The sequence below is a fragment of the Ammospiza nelsoni genome, chromosome 4, assembly GCF_027579445.1.
Source record: "Ammospiza nelsoni isolate bAmmNel1 chromosome 4, bAmmNel1.pri, whole genome shotgun sequence".
NCBI lineage: Eukaryota > Metazoa > Chordata > Aves > Passeriformes > Passerellidae > Ammospiza > Ammospiza nelsoni.
The window spans coordinates 50,386,579-50,413,944 of record NC_080636.1 but is presented as its reverse complement, the minus strand read 5'-3'; the positions used below and the strand labels follow the sequence as shown (position 1 = coordinate 50,413,944).

General features: G+C 43.5%; 2 protein-coding genes across 2 annotated transcripts; both read left to right on the top strand.

The window, feature by feature from the left end:
- Positions 1–1,937: 1,937 nt before the first annotated feature.
- SDAD1 (SDA1 domain containing 1) lies at positions 1,938–14,540 on the top strand. The gene is made up of 22 exons (XM_059470176.1): positions 1,938–2,069; positions 2,159–2,263; positions 2,414–2,512; positions 2,622–2,732; positions 3,253–3,324; positions 3,414–3,514; positions 3,785–3,842; positions 4,705–4,779; positions 5,149–5,250; positions 5,482–5,551; positions 5,947–6,050; positions 6,704–6,761; positions 7,295–7,353; positions 7,665–7,741; positions 8,058–8,155; positions 8,558–8,634; positions 8,993–9,125; positions 9,989–10,086; positions 10,552–10,748; positions 11,250–11,334; positions 11,731–11,892; positions 13,429–14,540. The coding sequence occupies exons 1-22, from the start codon at positions 1,980–1,982 to the stop codon at positions 13,477–13,479; spliced, it is 2,082 nt and encodes a 693-aa protein (XP_059326159.1). The 5' UTR covers positions 1,938–1,979; the 3' UTR covers positions 13,480–14,540.
- A 744-nt stretch (positions 14,541–15,284) lies between these two features.
- Positions 15,285–24,240, top strand: NAAA (N-acylethanolamine acid amidase). Its single transcript, XM_059470408.1, has 11 exons — positions 15,285–15,486; positions 15,621–15,785; positions 17,297–17,423; positions 18,174–18,264; positions 20,002–20,078; positions 20,532–20,704; positions 21,015–21,077; positions 21,626–21,692; positions 22,178–22,206; positions 23,091–23,187; positions 23,930–24,240. Exons 1-10 carry the CDS (start codon positions 15,317–15,319, stop codon positions 23,164–23,166), a joined length of 1,038 nt encoding a protein of 345 aa, XP_059326391.1. The 5' UTR covers positions 15,285–15,316; the 3' UTR covers positions 23,167–23,187; positions 23,930–24,240.
- The last annotated feature ends 3,126 nt before the right edge of the window (positions 24,241–27,366 follow it).

Sequence of the window (27,366 nt, the reverse complement as noted above, 5' to 3'; positions counted from 1 at the left end):
ATACACTCTCACAGAAAAAGTCCCTACAAAAGGCAATAACTCCATACTGGAAAACAATTAGTAATGAAAATCAGCCCAGTGTGCCAGAGATAACAGGCTTGGGGCTCACACCAGGGCCCCCATTTTTTCACTTAGGAGCAATAAAGGTGATGGTGAGTTAACTTTTGGTATTTTTGTTTAATAGGAATTGTTTGTTTGCTATTGGGTGGTTAGAAGCCAAAGATGCTGGCTAGAAGCCAAATTAATTATGAAGTCTAGTTTTATAAATTGATTTTATATAAGAATTGGATGTTAATATTTATAGGTATTTGAGTTTTGTGGCTTCCTAAGTAAAAAACTTTTATTAAAAGCCCATAAAATTGGGATTTTTTTTTCATTAAAAGCACTACAGAGAATAATCTCTTATATGCTGTTTGTTTAATAATGCATCTTTTAATATTAAAAGAGTAAAAATTGTTTAGGAAGATGATTTTTATTTGTGCTCTATTTGTATGTAATGAGACTGAATTAATTTGTTTGTCTAACCTTGTTAATTGCCTTCGTAGAAATCCAAACAATAGCCTTGCTCCTGTAGGGATAATGAGTATTTATTGTTTTGCTTTGGAGTGTGGATAAGGCTATTTTGCTCCCTGCCTTTCTTAAGTAGTGTGGCTGTTCCTCACTTTAACTGCAAATGTGTTGTAGTCAGTCAGTGACATAACTGTGTTGGAGCAGTGGAGTGTGAAGCTGAGCACTCTTTCTGCTCTTTAGGTGGAATTAAGCCTATGTAGTGGTGTTTAGGTTTTGCAAAACTTTGAGCTGTGGGTGCTGAAATAGGGATGGCCCATGGAGGTTATAGGCTCAAGTGGGTTCCTTGGCTGGGTCATTTAAGGGCTGTGCTGGAGGGCTCAGTAAAGTAAAGCTGCCTCAAAGTAGAGGCTAAAGCAAATGAACCAAATTAATAGCTGGCAATGTAAATGTATTAATTGTTAATTTCACTCTTTTGGTGATGGAGGGCTTGCTGTTGTTCTATGCATGTGGTAACAGGTTTTTCTCTTACATTTGCAGTAATTTAGCTCTCTAGGTGATGCTAAACGTTTTTTTTTGGTTTGGTTGGTTTTTTTTTTTTTTTGTGGGCTGTGTAGGTATGTTGAAGGGGATGTGCTTTACTTGCTTTAAAAGGTACAGGAAAGCCCAAACTCACCTGAGCTGCTCCACAGTAGCAGACGTGCTTAGGTGGCTGCAGCTGGCTCTGAGATTCTGGCCAACAAGGTGAAAAGCTTGCCAGTGAGAGAAGTGCTGGAGACTTAAATGGGCAGTTGTGTCCATGGTTTTATACTGTACTCCATTTATGCCTTTGCTACTCTGGTAGATGTTGTCTGGCTGAACCTAAGAGCATTTATTGAACCAAATTTATTTACTACTGTTTGCTAAGTAAACTGTATCGAGGAATGACAATTATTCTACAGTGTAAGTAAGTAGGTGTCTAAAGAAAGTATAAGCTATGCAAATGAAGAGGTCTGCTTTCTATTCTCTTGATCAAAAGTTAAACTTAAAAAAGACTAAACACGGATTAACCCTTTCTCCTCAATGAGAATTACTTTCTAATGCTGCTTCTTTAGTGACCATTTGAGACGTACTGAGAAGCGTTTTCCCTCCAAGTAGCTGAGAGGGGAGGAGAGCCAGCGCTGCGCTGGAGCAGTAAGACCGGGGTGCTGCGGCTAACTGCCCGGGGAGGCTGCAGCGGGGGCAGCTGCGGTCCGGGCCGGGCCCCGCTCCGTGGTTAACCCCTCAGGGCTGCCCAGGCTCCGCTCTGAGGGAAGCGGGGCCGCCCAGGAGCCGCTTCTCCCCTCTGACCGTTCTGCCGCCAGGGGGCGCTTTGACGGAGCGCGCCTCCCGCACAGGTTTGTCCCTCGGCGGCGACCGTCGAGGGCGGGATAAGATGGGGGCGGCCTGCTGAGCCCTCGTGTGCTACGCTCCCTGTGCCGGTGCCCGCAGCTATGTCGGGCCGTCAGGGCAACAAGCTGCCCAGCAACCTGCCCCAGCTGCAGAACCTCATCAAGCGCGACCCCACCTCCTACACCGAGGAGGTGCGGACAAGGGAGTGGCTGGGCGGGCTGTGGGACGGGCACGGGGTACGGGCGGGTGTTGCTCAGCTGCCTCTGTTCTGTGTGTGCAGTTCCTGCAGCAGTACCACCACTACCAGTCCCATGTGGAGATCTTCACCTTCCAGCCGGACAAGCCCAGTAAGGAGCTGGCCGAGCTGCTGATGTTCCTGGCGCAGGTGAGCCCCGGGCCCTAGCCCCGCAATAGGCGCTGTGGCAGCCTGTGCTTGGTGAAATACAATTAAATGTACAGCTTGCGTGCCCCTTGACAGCCCTGTGAGGGAAGCGCAGGTGTGCTGTAGAGCTTTCTCTTGCCCTGTCCCTTGCAGGTTGCCCACTGCTACCCTGAGCACATGGCCAGCTTCCCGCAGCAGCTGAAGGAGCTACTCTCCTACCACCACACGGTCCTGGACCCCGACCTGCGCATGGTGAGACCGACTTGGGCTCGCCCTGCTCTTGGTGTGAGCTGAGAGCTTGGGGTTTGTTTGTCAATGAAGAGAAGCTGGAGAGGGATGTGAAATTTGGTTTCTCTTGCAGACTTTCTGTAAGGCTCTGATCTTGTTGAGAAACAAGAATCTAATAAATCCCACGAGTCTGCTGGAGCTCTTCTTTCAATTGCTGCGGTGCCACGATAAACTGCTACGGAAGGTAAGGTGTGCTGACAAAAACCTGCATCTCCAGTGGGTTTTGACCAACTTGTGGGGTAATGGCAGAATAGGCAGTTCTTCTCTGCTTGGTTGAGAAAGTCAAGTTTAAAATAGCTCAGCTGTTGGAGCAGTCAGTGCTGGAGGCAGGGCTCCAGCTCTGTGTTGGAGTAATGACAGTTTTGCTGCTGTAAACACCTTGCTGTTGTAGGTTGTAGGTTCATCCTGTTTGGGATTGAGCAGTTTGGTTGTCTCTGCAGCTGGAAAACCTGGCTGTCAGAACAGGCTTGAATGAGGCAGGGGCAGCATTTGAAGCAGTATTTGATGCTGTTCATTGTCCTGCCTTGCTGTACTGTGAATTCAGTATGATTTTGAAATCCACGAGTCTCCACAGGATGCCTTCCTGTGCGTTTTCCTGTTGTAAGCCAGTGATGTTCTCAGAGGTGATCAGCTGGGTTATGTCAGTGCTTGGGCACAGGGTGTGTGTTCCTGTGTGTTACTCCCTGTCATCTCTCCACTTGCAGACCTTGTACACTCACATTGTGACAGACATCAAGAATGTCAACGCCAAACACAAGAACAATAAAGTGAACACAGTAGGTGCCTTGGCTTTCTTGTGTACTTTGAACTGAGCTGCTGCTGTTGTGGAAGACCTCTAAAGACATGTTTTCAACTTGTTCTGTAGGCACTGCAGAACTTCATGTACACCATGTTGAGAGACAGCAATCCCACTGCTGCCAAGATATCTCTGGATGTGATGATAGAGCTTTACAGAAGGAATATTTGGTGGGTCTGGCAGGCTTGTGTCCATTTGCCACTTACTGTGGGGCACACAGGTGTCCTTTGTGGCACATAGCACAACACAATGCAAGTCACAGTGACTTAAATAGGTTTCCTACTTGTGCCACAGTGGAGCTGTAACTTGTACCAAAGAATTTAGCTGAGAAGAAATAATGTCTTGTGTGAAATGAGTTACTTAAATAGTTGCTGAGAACTAATTTTCTGAGAAGATAAAATTGCCAGACTTGAAATAAGATATGGCTTGTTTTTTTCCAGGAATGATGCCAAAACAGTCAATGTAATCACAACTGCCTGCTTTTCCAAAGTGACCAAGGTGAGGACAGAAATCACTCATACACTGGATGTTACCTTAGCTACCTTCTTCATGTGAATGTAACTTAATATGCTGTTATAGCAAACAAACTTAATTGATTTGTCTGTTGCTTGTTTAGTTCTCAAAATAACCCTCATAGGAGGAGGTGGAGCTTGGCAGCTTATCTTGTAACAAGTGCAGCCTGGTGCTGGGAGTGTGGATGTTCTTTTCACTGCTCTTCAGAACAGACTATCAGGATATCACCTCCTTAATATGAGCACTGTGAGCCTATGGTTAACTGAGGAGAGCAGCTGACCTGATTGAATATTGGGCCTTCTGCATTGGCTCTGGAGGCTTTAAAAACTTGTCCTATGGCTGGAGACAAGTTTTTAAAGTTTTTAAACCACTTTTGAACCTGTGAAGGTCCAAAAGTGGTTCCATTTAATAACAGTCAGCCAACCAAGACTAAAAACCTAACCAGCAAAATTACCTGAATTAATGCAGGATGAGAACTCTGAGCATCACCTTGGCTCTTGCCTGTGTAGGGGCTCCTGACAGTGTTGACATGGAGCAACTGCATTGAAATGATTTTGCAGGATGATAAGACAATTGGCAGCTTTGAATTTTGCCTTGTGGCAACTCAGGTGCTCTTTGGTTCTGATTGCCTCTGAGCAATGATGGGCAGCTCAGGTTGTCTGGGTTTGTAAGACGCTTGTGGCTCTCAGGCTGTAACTTGGTTTATTTTCTGATCTTTATTTTCAGATCTATGCCTATTAAAAAAAACTGGTTAAGTCTTTGCAGGCTTAAGGTGTGGATGTTGGGTGGTTATAAATTCTGGTCATGTGGGTCAGCTTGTTCCACATGATCTCATTTTACTTTTCAGGTGTTAGTTGCTAGTTTGAAGTTCTTCCTTGGGAAAGATGAGGATGAGAAACAGGGCAGCGAGTCGGAGTCTGAGGTGGGTGTTGTGACCAAATATTTCCCTTCTCTGATTTTCAGACCTGTTATTGGTTCTGTTATCTTGGTGACTCTGGCTTTGCCAATCTGCCTTGCTGCTACTCACTGTCCTGTCTAGCTGTCACCAGATGTTTCTGTGATTGACAAACAATTTCAGTGTCTGACATCTGGTCCCAGGATGTCTGTCTGTCTCTCTGTTAAAAGAAAAACACTAAGCTCTTTTTTTTTTGAGATGCTGGTACCTATGTGTTCTGAAGCTTAGTAAGGGGGATAGTTTTCAGAGTATGTGGTACTGAAAAATATTTGTAGTTTGCTTCTGTGCTTGCCATTTGGAGCCTGGGTCACCTGAGTGTTGTGTTCCTTCCCCAAGGATGATGGCCCCACGGCCAGGGATCTGATGATGCGCTATGCCACCAACAAGAAAACCACCAAGCGCAAGAAGAAACTGGAGAAAGCCATGAAGGTCCTCAAGGTGAGGAGACGGCTGTCTGACTTCCCATCACCCTGGATTAATCCTTCTAGTATGGAAGTCCTGTTGTTGCCCTGCTTGTTTAGCTGCAGATGGCAGATAGTGCTTATGGTTGAAAATAGGGATAGTTTTTAAAATCTTCTTCAAGAGGCAACAGTCTTTTGACAGCAACCTTGAAACTTTAGGACTTTACTCACAAAAAGAGAAATGTATTTTACTCTTGTTTCCATGCAGAAGCAGAAAAAGAAGAGCAAGCCAGAGGTGTTCAACTTCTCTGCCATTCACTTGATTCATGATCCCCAAGGTGAGTGTGCAGTGAATTCTCTTAGTGCAATTTGGTTAATCTAACAGCACTTGATTTGGTTGTCATCTGTTCCAGTGAACCTCTGGGGATCTCATGTTCTCAGGTCAACCCAAAATGCATCTAAACATTCAATTTTCAATGCTGACCCTGTGCTTATGGTGTTGGAGAACATCTGCTGGTTCTCTCTGCTGAACCTGTGCACAGCAGGCCTTTTAGGCATATGAGAAGGGAAATAACCTATTGGAATAAGTGCTTTGGTCACCTTGAATTTCTGTGAAAGGGTCCTGGGCCTTGAAAATAAGAACAAATCAAACTGCCTCTTGTGACTGTAATTCCATTTGAGTTCTGAGTTGTGTTCATTCAGTTTTCTGCAAAACCATTTTTACCTCTTCCAGACTTTGCTGAGAAACTGCTGAAGCAGCTGGAGAACTGCAAGGAGCGATTTGAAGTGAAGATGATGCTCATGGACCTAATATCCAGGCTTGTTGGAATACATGAGGTATGTACTTGGATAATTCTAGGGTGGTCTATTGGTAGCCAGCCTGGTGTGGTTGTGGCAATGCTCTGGCCTTGTGCCTCTGGAAAGTAAGCTTTAATTTTTCTCTATGTCCAAAAGTGTGTAGGGATGGTCAGGGAATTGCCAGGAGGCATAATGCAATGGTAGTGGTACAGACCTTGTGGGACTAAGTAAGCACTCATAGAAAAAGCTATTGGTCTGGAATAGAGGAGCTGAACCTAAAAAATAGAGAACTTGGTGCTTCAAGACCTTCCGGGGAAGCTGCTCATGCTGACCATGGAGTTTTCAGGTGGTGCTGAACAAGAAGGAAACTGCACTTGGAGGATTCTATGTGGACTACCCAGTAATAAAGTATTAGCGCTGAATTAAGTGAAGAGTAATCCAGCGCAAGTTGGGCATTTAAAGATTTAAGTGATAAGGGCTAGGTGCAAAGGGACTGCAGCTGTATTTACCTTGGTGCAGTTCATTTCCTTGTCCCACAAATATGAAACTCAACATAGGAGACAACATTTTGCTCTAAAATCTGAGGCATTTGGGGAGTACACTAGAATGAGATGGTTTTACCATGTATCAGTTTATGAAGGTGATCTCGAGTTCTAAGACAAGAAGATAATATGTTGCAATTTGCCTTGCAGCTGTTTCTTTTTAATTTCTACCCCTTTGTTCAGCGGTTCCTCCAGCCCCATCAGAGGGGTAAGTAGCTACTCCAGGTACTGCTGATCCTTCATGTCTCATGTACAGGCAATTGATAGAAGTGGCAGTGGAAGTGGACAGGTAGCAGTGGTTTGGTGGGAAGCAGGAGTAGTCCAGTGTGGACGAAGGAAGTACAAGTCCCTGACTGCGAGAAGTGCCAAGTGATTTGGACTTCTGTGGAGGCTGTGTGCACTCAGGGCTCCTTACCTGAGGATTTGAGCAAAGGAATAAAAGCAATCTGAGTCCCTAATCCTGACCAGCTAAGCTAAGCATGGTGGCCTTATGCTGCTTCCTTTTACTGGGGTTTGACTGCAGTTCTGGAGCATTTCCTTTTGCTTCAGCTGGCTGTTGTGGAGGCCACAGGAGTTCCTAATGCTTGGTGGGAGAGGAGAAACAACTGTCCCAAAGAAGTCCAGGCTGAATAGTTTTGGGCCTGACTGAGCAGCTTGTTGAGTTTTAAAGGATGTGTTTATTGGCTGGAGCAAGCTGCAGCAATATGTTTTGGTATCTTCTTCCTCCTCCTTTTCTTCCAGAAGTGACAAAGATTCTTCTGTTTGCTGCACAGGCTTCACATCAGCTGGTACCACCTGAGGTCAGTGTTCTCCCTGTGATGGATATTAAATGGGCAGCATGGAAATGCAACTGAGTGTGTATGTGGGGAGGGGGAAGGGGAATTGCTCAGATTGGTTGGAAAAGCTTACGGTAATTACAGCAATTTTTGCAAGTTCTAAGGCATTGTTTCATAAAAGGGGGGAAAAAAAGTTGATTTTCTGCAAGAAAATTTTAGAAAATACTTGTGGGCTGTACTGACACATCCTAATGTCTTTCTATGAAAAAGGATGTGTCTGTTAATAACACCGAAGTGTGTTTTGATTAAATATATGGGTTTTTTTTTATTTTCAGATTATCCAGTCAGTGTTGATGACCATTGCCAACAACTTTGTCACAGACAAGAATTCTGGAGAGGTCATGACTGTAGGGTGGGTACAGAATTGTATGAGTCATGTCAAACTCCAGATGTGATAAAATACATGGGTTTTTTAACCAATTGCTGCTTATTCCTTGTTACTGTGCTATGTTACTTGTGCTATGCTTTCAAGAAGCTGCTTGAGTTAAAAGTATGTTAGCTTCAATGTTCTGTTTTTTTTGCTGGGAGTATTTGATGGTTTTCTCCTCTTACACTGTATGTTGTATAAATGCTGTATAAGGTTCTTCAAGTTTCAGGTAATTAATTCTGTAAATGGTGCTTTCTCCTAACTGGTGTTGAGAAAATAACTGATTTTTCCTTATTTTTAGGATCAACGCAATAAAAGAAATCACTGCAAGGTGTCCCTTAGCCATGACTGAAGATCTGCTCCAAGACCTTGTTCAGTACAAGACGCATAAAAATAAAAGTAAATATTACCTGGATACCACTTTAAACTCTTTCTTTTTTTCTGTCTTATGTGATCTTCAGTTACAGCCTTCATGGAAGTGCTGTCCCAATTGGTTTTTATGGGCTCAGACCACTTTCAGTGGTTGAGGTCCATCTCTCTATTTGGAGTGTGTAGCCATGGGAGACAAAACAGTCCAAGGGTAGAGGAACTAATTGACAAAAATAAAGCAAGGGATTGTTAAGAACAGTTAGCCCTGAGGAAGTGCTGTGTTCTATACCAGAGAAATCAGAGGGAACCATAAGTTCAGAGAAGACTTGAGTCAGTTGTAAAATCTCCACACAGCTGGAGATCTGTGCTGTGTGGGCTTTTGGTTTGCTCAGAGTTCTGTTTTTTTTCCTGACTGTCTCATTTCTTGGGCAGATGTGATGATGTCCGCAAGAACTCTGATACACCTGTTCCGCTCTCTGAATCCAGAGATGCTGCAGAAGAAGTTCAGGGTAAGTGTTTCATGTGTTCTGCACTCACTAAAAACTGATGTGCTCAAAAATGATGAGAATTGGTCTCAGTATCCTTTTGAGAAGGTGGAGTCAAGTCTGTGTTGTTCCTCTGCCTGCTGCCTTTGGACATGGTGTGCTATCCATGTTTTGTTAGTTCACATTCATCTAACTCATGGTTAGGTCATGCTCCTGAAGTTGAGCTGTTTTCCAAGACACATTGACCTTCAGTTATTAAACTCTGCCACATGGAGTAAGGGAAGGTCTTTGGCGCCACACCCTCCTATTCTTCTAGGTATTTTCATGGTTGGATGGATATTACAATAGCAGCCTGCTCAATGTGTGTTTTGTTAATGTACAGGGTAAGCCTACGGAAGCCTCAGTGGAAGCCAGGATTCATGAATATGGAGAACTGGATGCCAAAGACTACATTCCAGGAGCAGAAGTACTAGAGGTGGAGGATCAAAAGGAAAAGGGAGGAACCCAAGAGGAAGGTTGGCCTTTTTTCTTTAAAAATTCTGGTTTGGGCATCACTGTCACTAAGATTTTATGTGGACATGGAACCTGGTGTTTGTGCATTTCATTTCCTGCTCTGCTTTTTCTTGCACATGTCTGTCCTTGGGTAAGTGCAGTTTGCCAGTGGGGTTTGGTACTATGTTGCTTTTTATGATACACACTGAGATGGGAAGCAGAGGGACAGACAGTACAGCTGTGAACTTTGTGTTCAGCTTCTCCTAAATAAAACCTTCTGAATATTGTAGAACACCAAAACAGTAGTTGGGTATTATATTTGGCTTATTGAGTTCAGTTCCTGTGTAAATGCTTTACACACCCTGGAACCCGTGCCTGAGTTGGAAAAGAGATGGAAGAGTCTTTAAAAGCAAAGAGATGCTGCAGGGGCTGGAGGAATGTAGGCTGTGTAGTGATCACTGTAACACTGGGCTTGGCTGCTGCAGCTGCGAACTTTGGCACTACAGCCAGCACGGCAGTGAAGAGCCATGCTTTGACTGTCTGAACTAAGCCAGCTATAAACCACAGTACTTCTCTTGTTGGGTTGGTTTAGGTGGCTAGGAGTGGGGAACAGTATTGCTTATGAGGTAATCAGCCTGTTAATTCCTGTGGTGCTTCAGGCTGTCCCAAATGCACCTTGTTTTCAAGATCTTGCCCTGGAGGTGAAAACTGAGCTTTGCAGAGCATAGTATGATTTTTGTCCCAGAACAAAATGAAGTTGGGAGATAAGTGAAATAAATGAAAGGCAATGAGAACAGGCTGATAACTGATGGCAGCATCAATTATTGCCAGTTGGGGTAGTAAAGGTGAGTTTGTATTAACAGCTCTTTACTTGTTCTGTGAGCAGATGGCTGGGAAAGTGCTAGCCTGAGTGAGGAGGAGGACAATGACGATGGAGAATGGATTGATGTGCATCACTCCTCAGATGAGGAGCAGCAACAATTAGTGAGTTCCAAGTGTCTTCTATGCCAAGTACATATGAGTCTTGTTGATCACAGAGCAGATCCTCTTGCTCTTCACCCTCATGGAGCTGCTCTTAAATACCTACCCAGGCCTTCAGAGCAAGCTGTCCTGAAGCAGTGAGGCTGAAGTGCTGTTCAGCAGTGCTGCTGAAGTACACATGCTGTTAAGGGTGGGAGGGGAGAAGGAGGAATTATATCTTAGGGCTCAATGCCTTCAGAGCTGTGATGATCAGCTGAGAGCTTGTACTCCCAAAATCTGGTGTGCATGCACTCCATTCAGACACTAGATGTTGGATATGAGACAAGGAAAAATCCTGACATCTGGTTGTAGCATTTCCCAACAATATTGCCATTGCATGCTTTGTATTTGGGAGGCAAGGCTCATGGATTGTGGCACAGGAGTGGGATGCAAAGCTCTGATTGTTTTGTACCATTTTCTTTTCCAAAGGCAGAAAAAGTGAAAAGCATGCCCATAGAGGAACGAAAAGCCAAAGCTGCAGCAGTCAGTACAAGCAGGCTGCTAACTCAGGAAGACTTCAAGAAAATACGTCTTGCCCAGCTTTCCAGAGAACTTAATTCTGCACCTGGCAAAGCTGCAAAGCGGAAATATATTGAAATAGATGATGAAGAGGAGGAGGAGGGCAGGTAGGATATGGGCTGTTGAGTGCTTTTTCTTACTTATCCTCTCCTGATGCAGCTGTTCATTGCAGTAGGGCACAGAGCTCTGCTGCTGATCAGTGTTCCCTGGTAACAGCCAGAGCCTAGAGTGGATCCTGGGCTTGGGGGTTGGCTTATACCTGGGAAAAACATCATGAGGAGCTTGTGGAAGGTCTGAGACTGTTTTGTTTGACTTTTTCACGCCTAGAGGTGTGAGAGGGGGTGTTTTGTAGCAGTAGCTGCCTGGTTGTAGCTCCAGTGTTTCTTATACCTGGTGAAAAAAAGTAGGACTTGAAATATAAGTGGGTGATTTTTGTAATGGATATCCCAAGCATGAGGAGCATCCTGAAGGGAACAAGAAGTGTTTGTGTCTAAACTGATGGTGAGACAGTGGCCTAGGATGGGTGAGAGACAAAGGGTGAAGCGGGCATCTTGTTTTCCTTGCCAGCTGAAGCTTTGTGTAGTGACATTTATTGGATTTGTGTGTAGGGGGGAGTTGCTTTCACTCAGAGATATTGAACATCTGCATAAGAAGCCCAAGTCAGACAAGGAGACCAGACTGGCAACTGCAAAGGTGAGGTACTGGTGCGTCCTGTATCCTGTCCTTCTGGGTCTGGGTGTGTCTTCTGCAGGAGGAAATGCTGAGGCTGCATATCAAAGGTAGGTGCCAAGCTGCCATGTGGGTTTTGAGAGGCGATTTGTTTGGTTCTTTGCTGTTGCATCTGGGCTGTGACAAATACGGGGTCCTGATGGTCACATGTGACCATGAAAGTGCAAACAGATGCAATTTTCACTGTGACTTAAGAAAGTGAGTATGGAAGCCAGTATGGGAGAAGCTATGTATGAACACAGTCATGCGGAACCCAGATTTGTTGTTATTGCCATAGAACCTGTTACCATCAGGCAGGTGATGTTGATAGTAGGTGAAGGAAAATGACCCCTTGTTACTCTATTGCGCTGTCTATTCTAGGCTGGAAAAACAGACAGAAAAGAATTTGTGAAAAAGAAAACCAAAATTAACCCATTTGCCAGCTCTTCCAATAAAGAAAAGCAGAAGAACAAGAACTTCATGATGATGAGGTACAGCCATAGTGTCCGGACCAAGAACAAGCGTTCCTTTAGGGAGAAACAGGTAATGTTTTGTGATGGATATGGATGGGGCAGTGTGAGCAGTGATTTGTGGTACAGGTGTGGTGTTCCCTACTTTCTGGCCTGAGGTGCTGTTCCTGTAACTCTGAGAAAGCCTGTGGCTTGGCTTGCCCAGCCTGTGGCTTGGCTTGCCCCACTCCTGCCCCAGAGGAAGAGCTGCTTTGCAGATTGTTGTTCACTCTCCATAGTCTGACCTATCACAGACTCATCTGTCCTGGCATAGAGGTCATCTAATAGCTTGTCCTAAATGTTCCTGAGGAATAGAAGAAAATGCTGTTCAGTTAAGCAGTAGTTTGACATTAATGCTGCTCTCAGTGGTGAAGCCCCTGCCAGTCTAGGGTTTTACAAGGTGTTGCTTATTCAACTCATCCAAATCCATTCAAGAAACTTTACAATAATCCAGTGGTCCAGTTGTTTTTTTTTTCCCAGGTGGTGTTTTGTGCAAGTGTTTACATGCAGCTTGAACTTAGAGTTGTTTCCAAGATCATACACTTTATCCAAATGATATTTGTCTGCAATTTCTTGCCTTAGAAAGGGCAAGGCAGGAACTATTAGTAGACTCAGTAGAGAATATCTGAAGCTTTTCTGTTGATCAGGAACATGTAGTCTAATACTAGTACATGTCCTCTGTACATGTTTATTTGGCATCATTCTGCCTCACTTCAATTAAGGCTGACAACATTGAAACCAGCTCTCAAAACACACACAATAGGCTGCAAATGAACAATCCAGGCACTTCAAAAACCTGCTGTTTACAGTTATACTTGGCTCAGTTATTCTAAAAAAACATCTTGAAGCATTTTGTCCTCACTGAAGTTTTAAATTCAAATGTAATGCCTAAACAGCATTTATTCATACTTTTTTTCCCCCATGAAAGTTAGGCTGCAGCACCAGTCTGTTAACCATGAGTGTTTTGGGTGGGTAGGAGGATCTTAGTTGTATGGCACTGCATTCTGCTGTGCTTTTTGGTGCTAAGATAAAATGGCCTGCTTGCTATAGTCCAGAGCTAGCTTCTCTACTAGGAGCTACTACTGCATCACAGTACTACTGTGTTTTAAGTACTACATCACATTACTATATGTTTGAAGCTATTACTTAAAACAAGTTGTATGTACAGTAAGATCTCTTTAGGGTGATAATGACACTTGTAAAAATTTCTCCTTCCCCCTTGAAAAGTAATTTTGTAATACTTCACGAAACACCAATTTTACTTAACGTCTCAGCTGAACTGTAACTTTCTAGATATCTTGCTCAAAGTGAGTCAGAGTAGTTTGTTCTCGTCTTCATTGTGTAGGATCTGGTCATGCCTAGCTCTTTAATTGTACTGTGGAGTTTAGGTACATAACCCCAGTGTTTCTGCCATTCTAATTGTTAGCATTTGCATTGCTCCCTGTCTGAGCTGATGAGCTCCTAGTGTTTTTATCAGAGGTTAAAGAAATTGAAAAGAGTTCTAATGTGGTAGTGTTGCTTTTTCAGTTATGCTCCTTACCTGAATATTCCCCTCTTGTTTTGTGGTTAGCTGGCTCTTAGAGATGCACTTCTGAAAAAGAGAAAACAGCTGCTAAAATAAATGCTGGAGAGAGCTTCATCACCCTTGGAGAAGTTGCCCTGGAGATGCTGATTTGCACCTACCATCACCCTGGGGGAAAGGAGGACTGTGGTGCCTTATGGATTTAGCTCTGATCTGTTTGGAAATGCAAATGGAACTCCTGCTAGCTGGTGGATGCTGCATCAATAGGACCCAGGCCTTAATCCTTGGAGGATTTTAATTTTGTTTTAAAGTGTTCTAGGGAAGAAGGCAATTATATTTTTATTTCATGTAATTTACTTACAGTGGGTTTAGTATGTGTAAGTATTAAAATACACAACGGTAAGGTAAAAATTCTACCTGAGGCAATTATTGACTAAGACACAGAAAGCAAAAATATTCTGGTCAGTCAGTAAAGCATGTGGGTTTAGTGTCTGTGCCTGTCTTAGGGGACTGTCTGTACAGATGGAGTGAGCTGTTGTCTGAGTAGCTGGCTTTGACCAATTTAATAATACCAAGTTCAACTGTGATGCAGCTAAAATTAGTTCAAGCGTTGTGGGGAAGAACAGTTCATTATAGCTTACTAAGAAAAGAAAAATACAAATAGTGTATTGGGAGATAAGGGGTTTTTGTTGCTATTTAAATACAAAAAAAATCACATACCAGAGAAAAAAGGAATGTTTTTCTATTATGGTGTGCCTTCTGGTGGGACTTGCCAGTGACTCTTGGCAAGTACATGCAAAAATCACATTGGTGTCTGAATTCTTTGTCTAAGGTTGAACTTGTGCTTTAGCCTTGACCTCTGTTGGGACCATTAATGGATTCTTTGTACCTTCCCCAGCCACCTGTTCTAATGGAGTTGATCAAGTATTTATAATTTGATGGAGTTATTTATACTGTCCTTTTTCCAAGTCTGTTAGAGATTGATTTATTTGTGATGCAGAAACAGGTGCCACAGGCACAGTACAATGGCAATGCATTTGGTGGGGTGCTTTTTTCCTGTCTTTTTAGGAAGCCAGATTCATGTTCTTATACCATGTAGGAATTCACTTAACTTAGGTATTGGTTTAATATGTATTTGTAATAACTTTAATTCTTTTGTATGGATTTTGTTTGTTTTGTCACACTGCTTCCTAGAACAAAAAAACCTTAGAGAAGCTTAAGGGAAAGAAGGACAGAGTAGGGTGGGGTTTTTTGGTGTTTTGTTTTTTTTTTTTTTTTTACAGCTCTGTTTTATTCCAATTGTACGTTCCTGCTGAGGGAAGGGCAGGGATTGGTACTCAGCAGGGAAGCGCAGTGAGCTCTCAGGTGGAGGAGCCACCTGTAGCTGGGAACCAGAGTGCTGTTGGGATGGAGTGTGGAACAGGGGCTGGAGCCAAAGGTAGCGGGGAGGGGAGAAAGCAAGTACAATCTGTACACCACAGTTGTACTGCTAGGGACGTTTTTTCTGGTGAGCAGTTTTTCTTGTGCATGTGTCCAGAAACTAATACTCTCTGGCACTGAAAGAGAGTGGTCATTTTTTGCCCCTGCTGTAGAGGACCACGGTCTAGTCTCCTCTTTCCCGGTTTCCCTCTTGTTTACAGCTTTGCTGTGTCAGCTAGCATGCTGGCTGGGTTTGTCCCCTCTGCCCTCAGTGTGGAAACGACAGTGTTGGACCGGCTTTGATCAATGTGGCCCAACAGCAGCAGCAGAGCCGGGTCAATGCACAGGTTACCCTGTACCATGTACCTGCTGCTCGGTCCCGTGTCTCACGGGACGAAGCGGGCTCGCAGGCTGCGGGCGGGCGTGACGCCTTGGGGCGGGCAGGGCCGGGGCGGGCCCTGCGGCGCGGGGAAGGGTGGGTTGGCCCCGGGGCGCCGCTGCCGCTCCATCCTGCGCCATGGGCTGCGGGCCGTGGGCGCTTCTGGCGCTGCTGTGCGGGGTGGCGGGGGCGGCGGCCCCCCTGCGCTGCAACGTGAGCCTGGACAGCCCGGCCGAGCAGCGCTGGCTGCCCGTGCTGCGGCACTTCGAGCCCGCCTTCCTGCGCGCCGCCGTCCAGCGGATCATCGAGTGCGTGCGGCCGGGCGGGCGGGGAGGGGGGACGAGCGGGGCGGCGCCGGGAGGGCTGGTGGAGCAGCGGAGGGCTGCCAGCTGCGAGCCGCTGGCCCGCTCTCGGCTGACCCCTCCTCGGCTGTGCCTTGCAGCGAGAGCGTACCCAAATGGGTTCACCAGGTCATCCAGCCCATAGCAGCCGAACTGGAGCTCTTCATGCCCCAGCCCTTCGCGGGAGAGATTGCGGGGATGTGCAAAGCACTTGGAATCAAACTCGGAGATGGAATCCTGCTGAACTTTGCCTACGAATCCACTGCGTAAGTGTTGAGTACTTACATGGTCTCGTACAGGTGAGCAGAGAGCTTCAGTTCAGCGTGGGGGAAGGCACGTGTTGAGTTATTTGCACTCTTGGTTCTGAGACCACTTCATCTGTTCAGCCAGAAGGTTTCCTTCTCTTTTGGCAGATGGAATGCTCAATGGAACGAGAAATGGTCATGTTTTCTATTGGGAAGTACAACTCCTATCTGTCGTAGTTTTGTGTATGTACATACATACAAGCATATGTACATATATATAAACGTATTAAAATATAAAAATCATTTTTGCTGGTAAGGTATATCCATCCAAAAGTAGAGACCATTTATGTTTGAAGGGGATGTAGTGTTCTCTGACACTTAAAAATGGCCAAAAAGGAGGCTACAGTAATTAGGTGCTCTCTCATTAATCTGAGATAAAGTTACTACTAAACTACTTTCTGGATGAAAGGTCACCATGGCTGCGTAATCTCACTTCTCGATTTGAACAGTGGAAAATGACTTTAGTATATTTATGGCAGCAAACAAAATCTCAGTGAAAAAATACTGACTTTTTTGTCTCTTTGCCCTAGAAACAGTGTGCAGAAGAATAATCAACACTTGGTGTTGCCTCTGGGGAGCCTAAAATATTTCTCCATATACATTTTAGCCAATATCAAGGCATATGGCTCCTTGTTTGCATTTCGATCATTTTTTTCTTAATGTGTAGTACTCAGTGATAATTTTTTTTAATAAGGACTAATATTGAATATGATATATTTAACTGCTGGCTCTTTTAGTGTTTCACAGAGGATACTTGCCATACTTTGCCCTGGTGAGGCCCCTGAAATTCAGTTTCTTGGCTTGGATACTAGAAAACCCCCATCAACTGGGAATAGCCTACTTATGTGAAGAATTGTTTACCTTTATTTTTGAGAGGCAGAGTTATGCATCACTGAAATGACCAACTCAAAACTACAGAGAACTACAGAAAAAAGCTAATTCCCTGCCAATGCAATATACTTTACCAAAAAAAAAACCTGTTTTAATGAAACTGAACTTGCTACACAAGGAATTAGAGCATTCTTCTTGTTCTAGATAGTAGTCTGTTATTGAAATGGCTGATACATGTACCAGTTTTCTTCAGTTTTATTGCTGGGACTTAATTTGAATGTATCTACTCATGATTAAAATTATAGACAGTCCAAATGGAAATGAAACCATCAGAATTAACTGCAGGAAGTGTGACACTTATGGATGCTTTCAGATGTTAGCTTTTCGTTATGGCTTACAGAAGTGAAATGAAATAATGGTTTTTCCCAAGTTGAAGTGCTGCTTTCTGCATGCCCTTTAATTTCTGACCTGCTGTGGACTGTGGAGTGGTATTGGACTCCTCTTTGTATGGTAACATGAATAAAACACTTAGCAGAGCATCAACTCAGTTACTTCTGAAAGGTTGAGCTCCTGCAGCTAGGATATCGCAAGCAGTGCCAGAGCTGTGCCTTCAGTCATTCCTTGTCCTGTTCTGTTGGCAGGTTCTGTACCAGCATTGTGGCTCAGGATGACAAAGGCAACATTTACCATGGTCGGAACCTGGATTACGCTTTTGTCGATATATTGAGCAAGATCACACTGGATGTGCAGTTTATCAAGGGTGGGCAGGTATGGTCTCGGTTGACATGGCTGGATGGTGTTCTGTGAAGAATGGGACAGCCCCGTATCTGCTTAGATGGGGGGGTTTAATGTAGGAATGGGGTTCTCATCCCAATTCTACTGAATTGTTAGAGCAGCACAGTTATGCTCCAGCAGTGTGGGATGAATGCTGATTCTCTTTCCTTTCTGGGCATCCAGTTTATGGTGATGGATTGGACAAAGTAGAACAGCTTAATCTGGTATTCAAGATATTATTTCCAAGAGATGCTGAAAGAAGGAAATGTCAAGATGCTAAAGAAGAAAAGGGGTATTAGGGAATATGGCAAAGAGATCAGTTTTGGTAGGAACCAATTCTAAGGTGCTTTTTTTCTTTGGATCTTGTGAATTTCTGTGACCAATAAGTGTGTCTTTAGACAAAGATTTTCAAAAAAGAACTAGCTATTAGTGCAGTTTTGTGAGTCTGATTTTTTTTTTTCTTTAAATGCTCATTAGTCCGTTTTTTAAACAGAAAAGTTGTTTGTTGCTTGGCAGTTTAACCTGAGCAAAAGTCTTGTAGCTCTCAGTGATCACAAACAACTGGAATGCTGTGAGTTTGAGGCCTCAGAGTCACTTTACAATTTACTCGGCGTGTTTTCTTGCAACTGAAGGCACAGTGTGCTATACTAACGTAGGTGTGAAAGCTATAGAAAGAAGTACAGGCTGCAGGTTCCATCTGTGTGCTGTTCTGGAATGCTCAACTGCTCTCCTTCCTGGTTTCAGGTTGCGTACCAAGGCACCACATTTCTTGGTTACGTCGGCTTATGGACTGGGCAGAGTCCACACAAGTTCACCATCTCCGGAGATGAACGAGGTAAAGGGAGTGTCTTCCACAGTAGATGTTGTGTGTTTTGTTGATTGTCACCTGCCTTGGCCTTTTTCTCCCAAAGGGAGCAATGCAGTTAAGGTTGCCAAAAAGGACCTGAAGTGGAATGCCTTGCCTTGCCCTCAGGGAGTGAAAGCACACATGCCTGGTTTTGGATACTGTGTAGGGGAAGGTATTTGTCAGCAGTGTCACCTGAGCTGAAAGTGTCAAAGGATGAGGAAAGCCTTGACAATGCTGTAAAAGATGTGGTCTGGTCAAGAGCCAGCATTAGAGGTGGCAGAAGTGGGGGCTGAGATAGCAAGATGCAGTTTGGACAGTGAAGAAACTGCTCCTTTGCTGGTTCTGCTGTATTCCATTCTTGCCTGGCTTCATAAGGCAGTGGGAAAGAGGGGGAAGATCTAGGGGAAAGGCAGCAGACCTTGAGGGAATGCCAGGAGACACCAGAAAGGCAGTTAAGCAAGGTCAGTAGTAGAGCAGAGTTGAGAGATGCCACTACTGAGAACTAAAGTTTGTAGCAGTGGGGAAGGCAGGGGGAAGGTCACTGCCTTGTTCATAAGGGCTTCAGTTTCACAAGTAATGACAGTTATGTCCAACTCAAAGCTTGGGAAATTGTCTCCATTTCTCTCCTCTTTATTCCTTTTAAGAAGCTGATACTGTGCTCTTCTTTATTAGGTGACTGTTAGAACTGGCAATGATGTATTCTCAGAACCAACATCTAAAGCGTTTATTTTTCCCTTGTGATGGTGATAGGCTCTTTTTTTTTTTAAATCTTGAACAATCTGTTCTTCAACTCCTTAGCTATGCAAACAATATTCACTCTGTGTTCCACCGGTACATTCTCTCTGAGTAGGGGTTCTGTTATGGAGCACTTGCACCTCTTGCTTCCTGTTTGCGTTGCTCATGCTGCCTTGTTGGATTCACTAAATTCTTTCCATAGTTTACATGCACATTGCTTCTGATTCCAGAGTAGTTAGTTAATGCTTTCAAAACTGGGGTGTCCTGGGCTGTTAGTTACTGGGGAAAACCGCCCTTTTAGTTCAGCTTAAAGGCAAGTGTTACATGTTTATTGAGTCTCTTTGAAAGGCCTGATTGACAAAAGCTTGTGTACCAAAGTCCTGTGTCTCTCCACATCCTATGTTCACTCCACACATGCTGCAGTTCTGTCCATGGGCTTCTGCTGACTGCTTGCTGGCTTATCTGAAGTGAAAGATGTTTTCAGTTAATTCCAACTGAACTATGAATTGAGGGAAGTGAGCATGTGGCTCTTGGGGAACCAGGATGACTAAATCAGGATCGGGGTCTATCAAGTGACAAGCAGACTTTTTTTTTTTTTTTTTTTGTGCTTTGCGAAGTGTGTTTAAATAGCAACAAACTTGGCCTTCTGGTTTTTGCACTTTGCTTATTATTCCCAGTAACACAAGCACTATCACTACCTCTTTTTTAGCTGTTTTATTATTTCTGTGAAATTCTTCCTGTTCTAATATTTCAGGAAGGTGAGTCATGAGATGATTATTATCATTCCAGTTGTGACAGGTCTGAGATGGTTTCTGCGAAGCTGCTGTGGCTGACTGTCAGTTGGAATTGTGTTGTCTATATATATTTCACGTGAAGGTTGTGCTCCTTGTTGGCACTTCTCCCGTAAAATGTTGGTACTTAGTGCTGATAGGCACCTACCCTGTTTCACTGTATATAAATTACATGTATAGTAATTTTTTTTCTCCCCAGATGGTGGTAGATGGTGGGAAAATGCTATAGCTGCTTTCTTCAATAGGAATTACCCGGTCAGCTGGCTTGTGAGAGATGTAAGTGCAGTGAGTTGATCTTACATTTCACAGCTGTGCCACATTTGCCCTTAAACATCTAGTAAATTAAAATCAGTGGCACAGAAGACTTAACAGCTTGATAAGCAAATGAATTTCTCAGGAGAAACTAAGTGTGTACCTGTATTTAGTAGTGAGGCAATTCCAGCCCTTTGGAGGGCAGCCTCCAGTGCCAAAGGTCCTGGAGAAGCTGTGCCAAGGCTTCCTTCCTAGGGAGTGTTTCAACTAGCTGTAACTTGTGTCATAACCAGTTAAGACAGCTGTACTCCCAGATGGTGGATACCTGTGCCAGGGGTTATCTTATGCTATTTGTTATGTTGTTATATTAATATTTTCAAGTAGTACTTCAGAGTCAATTAGCTGGACCTTCATATTTTGAAGATGTCCCAGTACTCGTTTTTGTGCTTAACCTCACTCATCTACTTTTTGTGTTAGACCCTGAGCCAAGCAGAGGACTTCCAGGCTGCTGTTCTCAGACTGGCTGACATTCCCATCATTGCTGAGGTTTACTATATTGTGGGAGGTGTCTCACCCAAAGAAGGCATGGTCATAACGAGGAATAGAAGAGGACCAGCAGATCTCTGGCCTCTCGATCCCTTAGGTGGAGCGTAAGTAGGAAAAAACTGCTTGGGTTTTGCTTTTCATGTTCCCTTCTGAGTGACTGGCTTAGTGGCACAACTTTCTGGAGAGAGCCAGGGCACCTCTTGGTCATGGTTACAGCAAGGGATTCCCTCCTGTGTGCCATAGTTCATGGTCAAGGCTGTTACAGCTACCAGCATGGGGCCTTTGGGCTTGCAGAAGTGGAGGGAGTTGCCTTTTGAGGGAGTTTTCTCCTTTTGGCAATATAAGGATACAGATTGTTGGACTTTATGCATTATCTACTGAGTCACCTTTTGTTTGCTTATGTGCTTGTTGCAGGTGGTTCCGTGTGGAGACAAACTACGATCACTGGACTACCCCTCCTCCTTTTGATGATCGCAGGTAAATTGATTGGAAGCTCTGTGGGGAGAGAACATGTGTTTTCAAAGTGGCTAGAGGTATGGGTAGCTGTTTGCTTCTGCAGCAGGCAGCTCATTCAGCTCCTGTAAAGCCACTCTGAAGGGAGTACATATGGTGTAGAGCAATACTCACAGATGAAAAGGTGTGAGACAGTGATTAGCATAAAGAGAAACTGCAAAGATAATGCTTAGGCCACAAACTTGCTCAGAAAGCAAAATTTAGTAGGAGATAAATGACTTAGATCAACAGTGCCAAAGTGGATGGCACTGGGAGGGTGTTTGTATGGGATTTTTAGGCTGTGTAGTGTGCAAAAAGGGATTGGCAGATTGCTTCTTGATATGTGCTCAATGGAATAGTAACAGGAACTTCAATACTGCGAGATGAGATCCAGTCACACAACTTGGGGTTATTTTAGACCAAAGCAGGCATTTCAGTGTTAAGGCCTTTAGTAAGAAGGTGTTTGTGTTGGTGCTTTGTAGCCTTTGAAACAGACAAGTGTGTTTAATTGATAATGTGTTGCTTTCCCATAGAACTGCAGCCATCAAAGCTCTCAATGCTACTGGACAGCACAACATCAACTTTGATACACTCTTTAAGGTAGTTCTCAAATTCTGCTTTATGAGTTGCTCTTCAAGTTCTTTGACAAAACACAAGTGTTCTTTCATCAGGGATGTAAAAGCTGTGCTTTATTGTGGGGAACAAGGTTTACTGCACAGCTGTCTCTAGGGGGGGTTGAAGACTGAAAGTTGTTCCAAATGCTTCTGGACTCCTATTTAGGCATTTTGTAACAGTTGACCAATTCACATGGCAAGTGTGGGAGATTAATCCCATCATCTTTGTGCAGTTTCTTATTTCAAGCACAGGCACTTAGTGTTAGACATGGTGACCTTTGGGAATTGCAATGTCTTTCAGAGCGCTTGTTTTGAAAGTACTTCAGTAAAATGGTCTGATGTTTAAAAAAGGTGGGAAGTTCTTGACTTTATATTATTCCTTTCATAACTTCATCCTACTGCTGTTTCTAAATAGCCATTTACTTCCCTCTTTATCTCCCCAAATGACAACTCTTCCAACTTTCTGTACAGGTGTTGTCAGTGAAGCCAGTCTTAAACAAGTAAGTATTAGATTGAGAGATGTTGATTGGTGCCTCCTGCTGTGCCTCAGGCCACTTGAAAGCACACCACAAACTTCTTTAGGGTCTTCCTTATGTGTATGAGTCCTGTGGTTTCCCAGCCTAGATTTTGGCTTGCGCTCATGACCCTCTACTTCCACAACACTGTTCCTTTTGGGTCTACCACTTCAATTAGGGAACTGCACTTATTTGGGCTCAGTCTGGTAATGGAAAATTGCATTGGAGTAGTGAAACAAATGGCTCCTTTGGAGGAGCAGCTAGATGTCACATGGACTCCTTTGCCCATTTTTGGAAATTTGGGCTTTGTGATAACACTGACAGCAGCTTTTTCTGCATGTTCTGATGAAGCTCTGATTAATTTGTAATAAAGGAAGTGGGATAAAGCTTTTAGATGCCATTTACTACATTTTCAAGGGATACGTTTCAGTACACCATTCTTCTGTGCTGTTCCAGAAATTGCACTTTTGCAAGTTATCATGTTATCAAGTTTTACTTTTACGTGGAGCTCGATCATATTCTCTGTATCAGTCGTTGTCATTGGAGCTTGGCAGTGGCTTCCTCTACCTCTGCTCTGCCTTGTCAATGTGAGGTAACGGGGAAAGGAAAAGGTTCATCTCAGCTATTGTGACATAGATACAGTATCAATTGTTTAATACAGTTCCTCTCTTGTGCTGTGTAGGGTAAAGAACGCTAAAAATTGATGCCAACAGTCTTTAATTTAATCAGTCTCTTTTCCTAAATCCTTCTGTACCTAAGCCGAATATTTGTTTCCATAAATACCTGTCCTGCTGCCTTGCTAGCTAGATGGATTCCCCCTCCTGCCTTTGGGATGTCACTCACTCTCTCTGTTGCTCTTTCCCTGCCAGTAACACAGTGTACACTACAGTCATGAGTGCTGCACTTCCAGATCGGTACCAGACATGGATGAGAGCCGGGCAGTGAAGAGATGGAAGTGGCAGAGGTGTAAGTGGCATCTGTACTTGCACAACAATTGCAGCTCCAGAGTCACTGAGGGCCAAAGCATTGCACTGGCATGCTGACCCAGTCTGAATTCCTGATGCTGCTTGTTTATTGCCCTTGGATAAATACCTTCCATTGTTTTAGAGGGAGTTAAATATTGACTCTCCTAGTGAAACTCTTGGAGAATATATTAGGGTTTTGATCAGAGAGGAAGGGATGGAAACTGCAACCTAAAGGTAGAGGTTGCCTCTGGGAATGTTTAGCCTATTTTTACCAGCCCCACTATGAAACTTGCTTGTCATCAGGTGGATGATGACAGGAAGCCCTGCCAGAGGGAGCTAAATCCCAGCAGGAGGGGATGGTGCACTTAGCACTAAGAAAAATTGAACTTGATTGGTAATGGCTGCTCACAAGTGACTACATGTGAGCAGCATCCTTTGGAGGATCTGTCCTGTGAATGTACAGAATAAGCTGAAGTTCTTGAGCTCACAAGGTGCCTCATGGGGACAGCTTCGGAGAGATACTATGAGAATTTCTATGCCAAGAAACTGGTTGCATGGCCTTGGCAAGAGCACAAGAAGCTGTATTTCAGTTTAAAGAGGTTTTAAAAAATACTATTGCTATTATATTTGCAGCAGTTCTGTCAGATCTGATTTTAGCAAGAATAATTCTTTCTAGCGATTGTGTAGAACTTGTTTTTCACTTAACTCTGGACAAACCTGTGCTCTCTTGCCTGTTTTTCTAGTTCAACACACTGAGTGAGAAGCTGAAGCTGTGCAAGACTAACATATGCTTTTAAAATCACCCCTGGGAGCAATACAGTGGCTTTGGTTCATGAATGATGTGCGCCATTCAGGAAACAGTGATTTGTTAACTCTTCAAAGTGTTGCAGGTGATCCTGTTGATGACCTGTAATGGAAGTTTGAAATTTCCTGTAATTTAATTGATGCTCTAGTAGATGTTGATGGGTAAAAATGGCTTGTACTATTTTTGGTATGAGTTGTGCAACTGCGATGTACTTCTGTGCTGACTAATAAATACATTTTGTAAATTACATAGCCTGAAAGTCTGAAGTAATTAAATAAAAATATTCAGCTCATAGCTTGATGTATGAAGCCTTGTGGGATTTTACTTCTAGGTCCTCATCCTTTTCCCTCATCTGTGAGGAGTTGTTGATCCTGGGCCTAGCAGGGGCAGATGCAGCAGTCAGCAGCATACACAGCTGTAGACTACAGGTATTTTTTTTTAATCAGAAATCAGGAGCTATTTCAGGAACAGTGGTAATGCACTTTTCTCCTTGGTAGATGAGAGGAGGTTGTGTTGGGTAGCAGGGAGGTTAAAAACCAGTTACATTTGTTTTTGTACATTCAGATCAAATTACCTGCAGTAAAAGTTAACATTTTGTTTTACAGTGCAGAGCAGTGGGGCTTTTGTCAGGTTGTGCTGACTGTATATTGAGTTTAGACACTTAAGTGTGCTCCAGAGATACCGAGGGAATTGAAGAGTCAAGGTAAGTGGATACCTTCAAGTAAAGCTGGCAAGTGCCCTTATTCACTGGATAAAATGTCACCTGTATGAAGGTGACAGCACCACTTGCAGATCCATGCCATGCTGGCTGTGGTGGGTGTGCAGTGGTTATGCAAACTGCTCTGAGAGCACCTTCTGGAGCTGAGGGCCCTTTATCTCCTTGTGCTGAGCCTTATAACCTACTTACCTGCATACTCTTCCCTTGCCTAGATAAAAGTGCTGCAAGCTGTGCCTTGACCCAGTTTAGACACAGATGTACAGCAGGCAATGAAAAAGCTGAAGAAGAGTTCCTGGAGCAGGATTTTAAAATGCTCGCTATCTTTGCAATTCCAGAAAATGCTATTGCTTTAATTCACTGAGTAGGCACTGATTTGTGATCCCACCAGGTTTTCTTTTAAATAACAGCTGCCCACAGTTACAAGATCCTTACAGGTGTGGTTTTGTGTAGTCATTCTGACCTCCACAGCATTAGGCTGATGATCCTCTGACAGGGGTGTGCCCAGATGCTCTGGTATATAAATTTGGCCCAGTGTTTGTTTCAATGTGTACAATATGGAATGTCTAAGTTGTTAGTACCTAGGAGTATTCAAGAAGCAATTTGCTTCCACTGTTGTGTCTGTGGCTGAGCAGCTGTTTGGGGTTATGTGGTTTAAACAAGCAAGGAATGTAGTTTGTTTTATTTTCCTTATAAATTACTTTCTTGAAAGCCTTGCATTTTCTGTGGTAACCAACACTCCAAGAGGCTGACTGCCAACCAAATAAAGCCTTTCTGCCACCTTGAATGCTTTTCTGCTAACCCACAGGATATATAACTTCCTGGTTTTAGTTTAATGACAAGCTAAAAATATAAATACTGATCAACTGCTGAGTGATATATCTAACCCTAACCCTAAGTTGTAAGATACTTAACCTGTGAGTAGCTAAGGTACTTGTCATAAGAACTGAAGTTTGATAAAAATGCAGAGATGTGTTAATACTTTAAACAAAACCATCTTAATGCTGGAAACATTAAAATGTAGCAGTGATTGGGTTTTTTGGGTAGGTTTGGATGTTTTGTGGGAGTCTTTGACTGGACCAAAACATCCTGGAAGTATTTCTGTTGCCTGGTCTTCTATGATTTTGTGGACATTGCTTTTTCAAAAATAAAAAAAAAGAAGTGGATCATTTATAGGTATTTGAATAGATTGCTGGTCATATATCTGTGTGAGATTTCATCTGCTCTGTGTGTGCACTTTTTAAAGACTGGAAAGAACAGTGATTTTCCTGTTTTCTCAAGCCCTGGAATTGTGAAGGAATAAAACAAGAAAAATTATCATTGCTTTTTCCACATCCTTTCCTTTCTGCTCTATAGATTCCCTAGCTACGAAGCACCAAATACTTGTTTATCCCAACACAAATAAGGGGTGAAACTTGGAATTATTTTTCCTCCAGAAGCTTGCATTTAGCAGAGGGCAGCTTGCAAGTGTGTAAGAGCTGACTCCGAGGATGAGAGGCCAACATGCTGTAGTTCTCATTCATAATCCCTTGAGTAATCCTAATCCAGTTGAGATCTGTAGCCTTTATTAAGTGTCACGTGGTAGAGGGTTCTTAAGTCTGTTCATAACTGGGCAGTAAATAAATCAAAGTGTCTGCACCAGCTCTGGGTCGCACGTGCACAGAGACATGGCCTGTGTTGTGCTGCCTGCCCAAGGGAACATGTTACTTTGCTATTTGGATTCTGAGGAGGAGATTTTGCATCTGTAACTAAAAAATAGCATCAGAAATCAGCGATCATTTGGGTACCGAACACAACCAAAATTTATCGAGTGAAGAGCTTCAGTTGTGTTTGTCTCAACAAATCCATAAATTAGGAATTGGCAAGGTAAGTTGCATTTTTCTTTTTGATTCTTGGCAACAGGGTTTTGTGTTCAGAAGTAGCTTAAAGTTTAAGATAAAATATCCTTTTTGTATGCCAATGTGTGTATAAAGCTGCATTTGGGAGTTTGGTATCTGCAATTCCCCTTTTTGGCACTGCAGTAACTGTGTGGTTGTGTGTTTGAAATAAAACACACTTCACCATCTTGCTTGCAGCTACGAGTGGTTCCAGGTCTGATGTGCACGTGGGCCATACAGAGGTATTTACTCTGAGGCAAGGCAGGATCATCACTTTCCCTAGTGCTAGCTAGCATTGTTATCCTTGGGAGAAGTATTTGGTTTTTAAATAATCTGTAGCTCTTAAACTCTTACTGTTTTTCTTTTAGCAGAACTTAAAATTTATTTCCCTCCAACATCTCTTTTAGCTTTTTCCCTAGTAAACTTTTTAGTCTGTTATGTCCTCCTGTTGCCTTCCATTTTCTGCCTACCTATTCCTTCCATTGCTGGAATATCTATAGAACTGTCAGGTTAGTGGGCATTGTGTTCATGATGCATGAAATGTCACCTTTCCTAGGAGCAGGCTTCACATTAGCTGAGTTATTTCTGGCAGGTCTTGTGGGATGAGCACCACATTCTGCAAAGATCTATGAGGTGCACAAATACCCAATGTGTCAGATTTGGTTCAGAATGCTGTCCCTTGCTTTGGTTTTGGAGATGTTAAAATAATTAGGCTAAGCCAGGAAAAGTACCTAGGCTTTTGTAGTTTGGGTTTTGGGGCATTTGACTCAAGTGGATTTGTGT

What these genes read in the sequence shown, in the direction of transcription:
- SDAD1 (XM_059470176.1), top strand. Translation starts at nt 1,980, where the DNA reads ATGTCGGGCCGTCAGGGCAACAAGCTGCCCAGCAACCTGCCCCAGCTG. An exon ending in ACGATAAACTGCTACGGAAG is followed by an intron (nt 2,733 to 3,252) that starts GTAAGGTGTGCT and finishes CTCCACTTGCAG; the next exon opens with ACCTTGTACACTCACATTGT. An exon ending in GCTTTTCCAAAGTGACCAAG is followed by an intron (nt 3,843 to 4,704) that starts GTGAGGACAGAA and finishes TTTACTTTTCAG; the next exon opens with GTGTTAGTTGCTAGTTTGAA.
- NAAA (XM_059470408.1), top strand. Translation starts at nt 15,317, where the DNA reads ATGGGCTGCGGGCCGTGGGCGCTTCTGGCGCTGCTGTGCGGGGTGGCG. An exon ending in AGTTTATCAAGGGTGGGCAG is followed by an intron (nt 17,424 to 18,173) that starts GTATGGTCTCGG and finishes TCCTGGTTTCAG; the next exon opens with GTTGCGTACCAAGGCACCAC. An exon ending in GTGAAGCCAGTCTTAAACAA is followed by an intron (nt 22,207 to 23,090) that starts GTAAGTATTAGA and finishes TTTCCCTGCCAG; the next exon opens with TAACACAGTGTACACTACAG.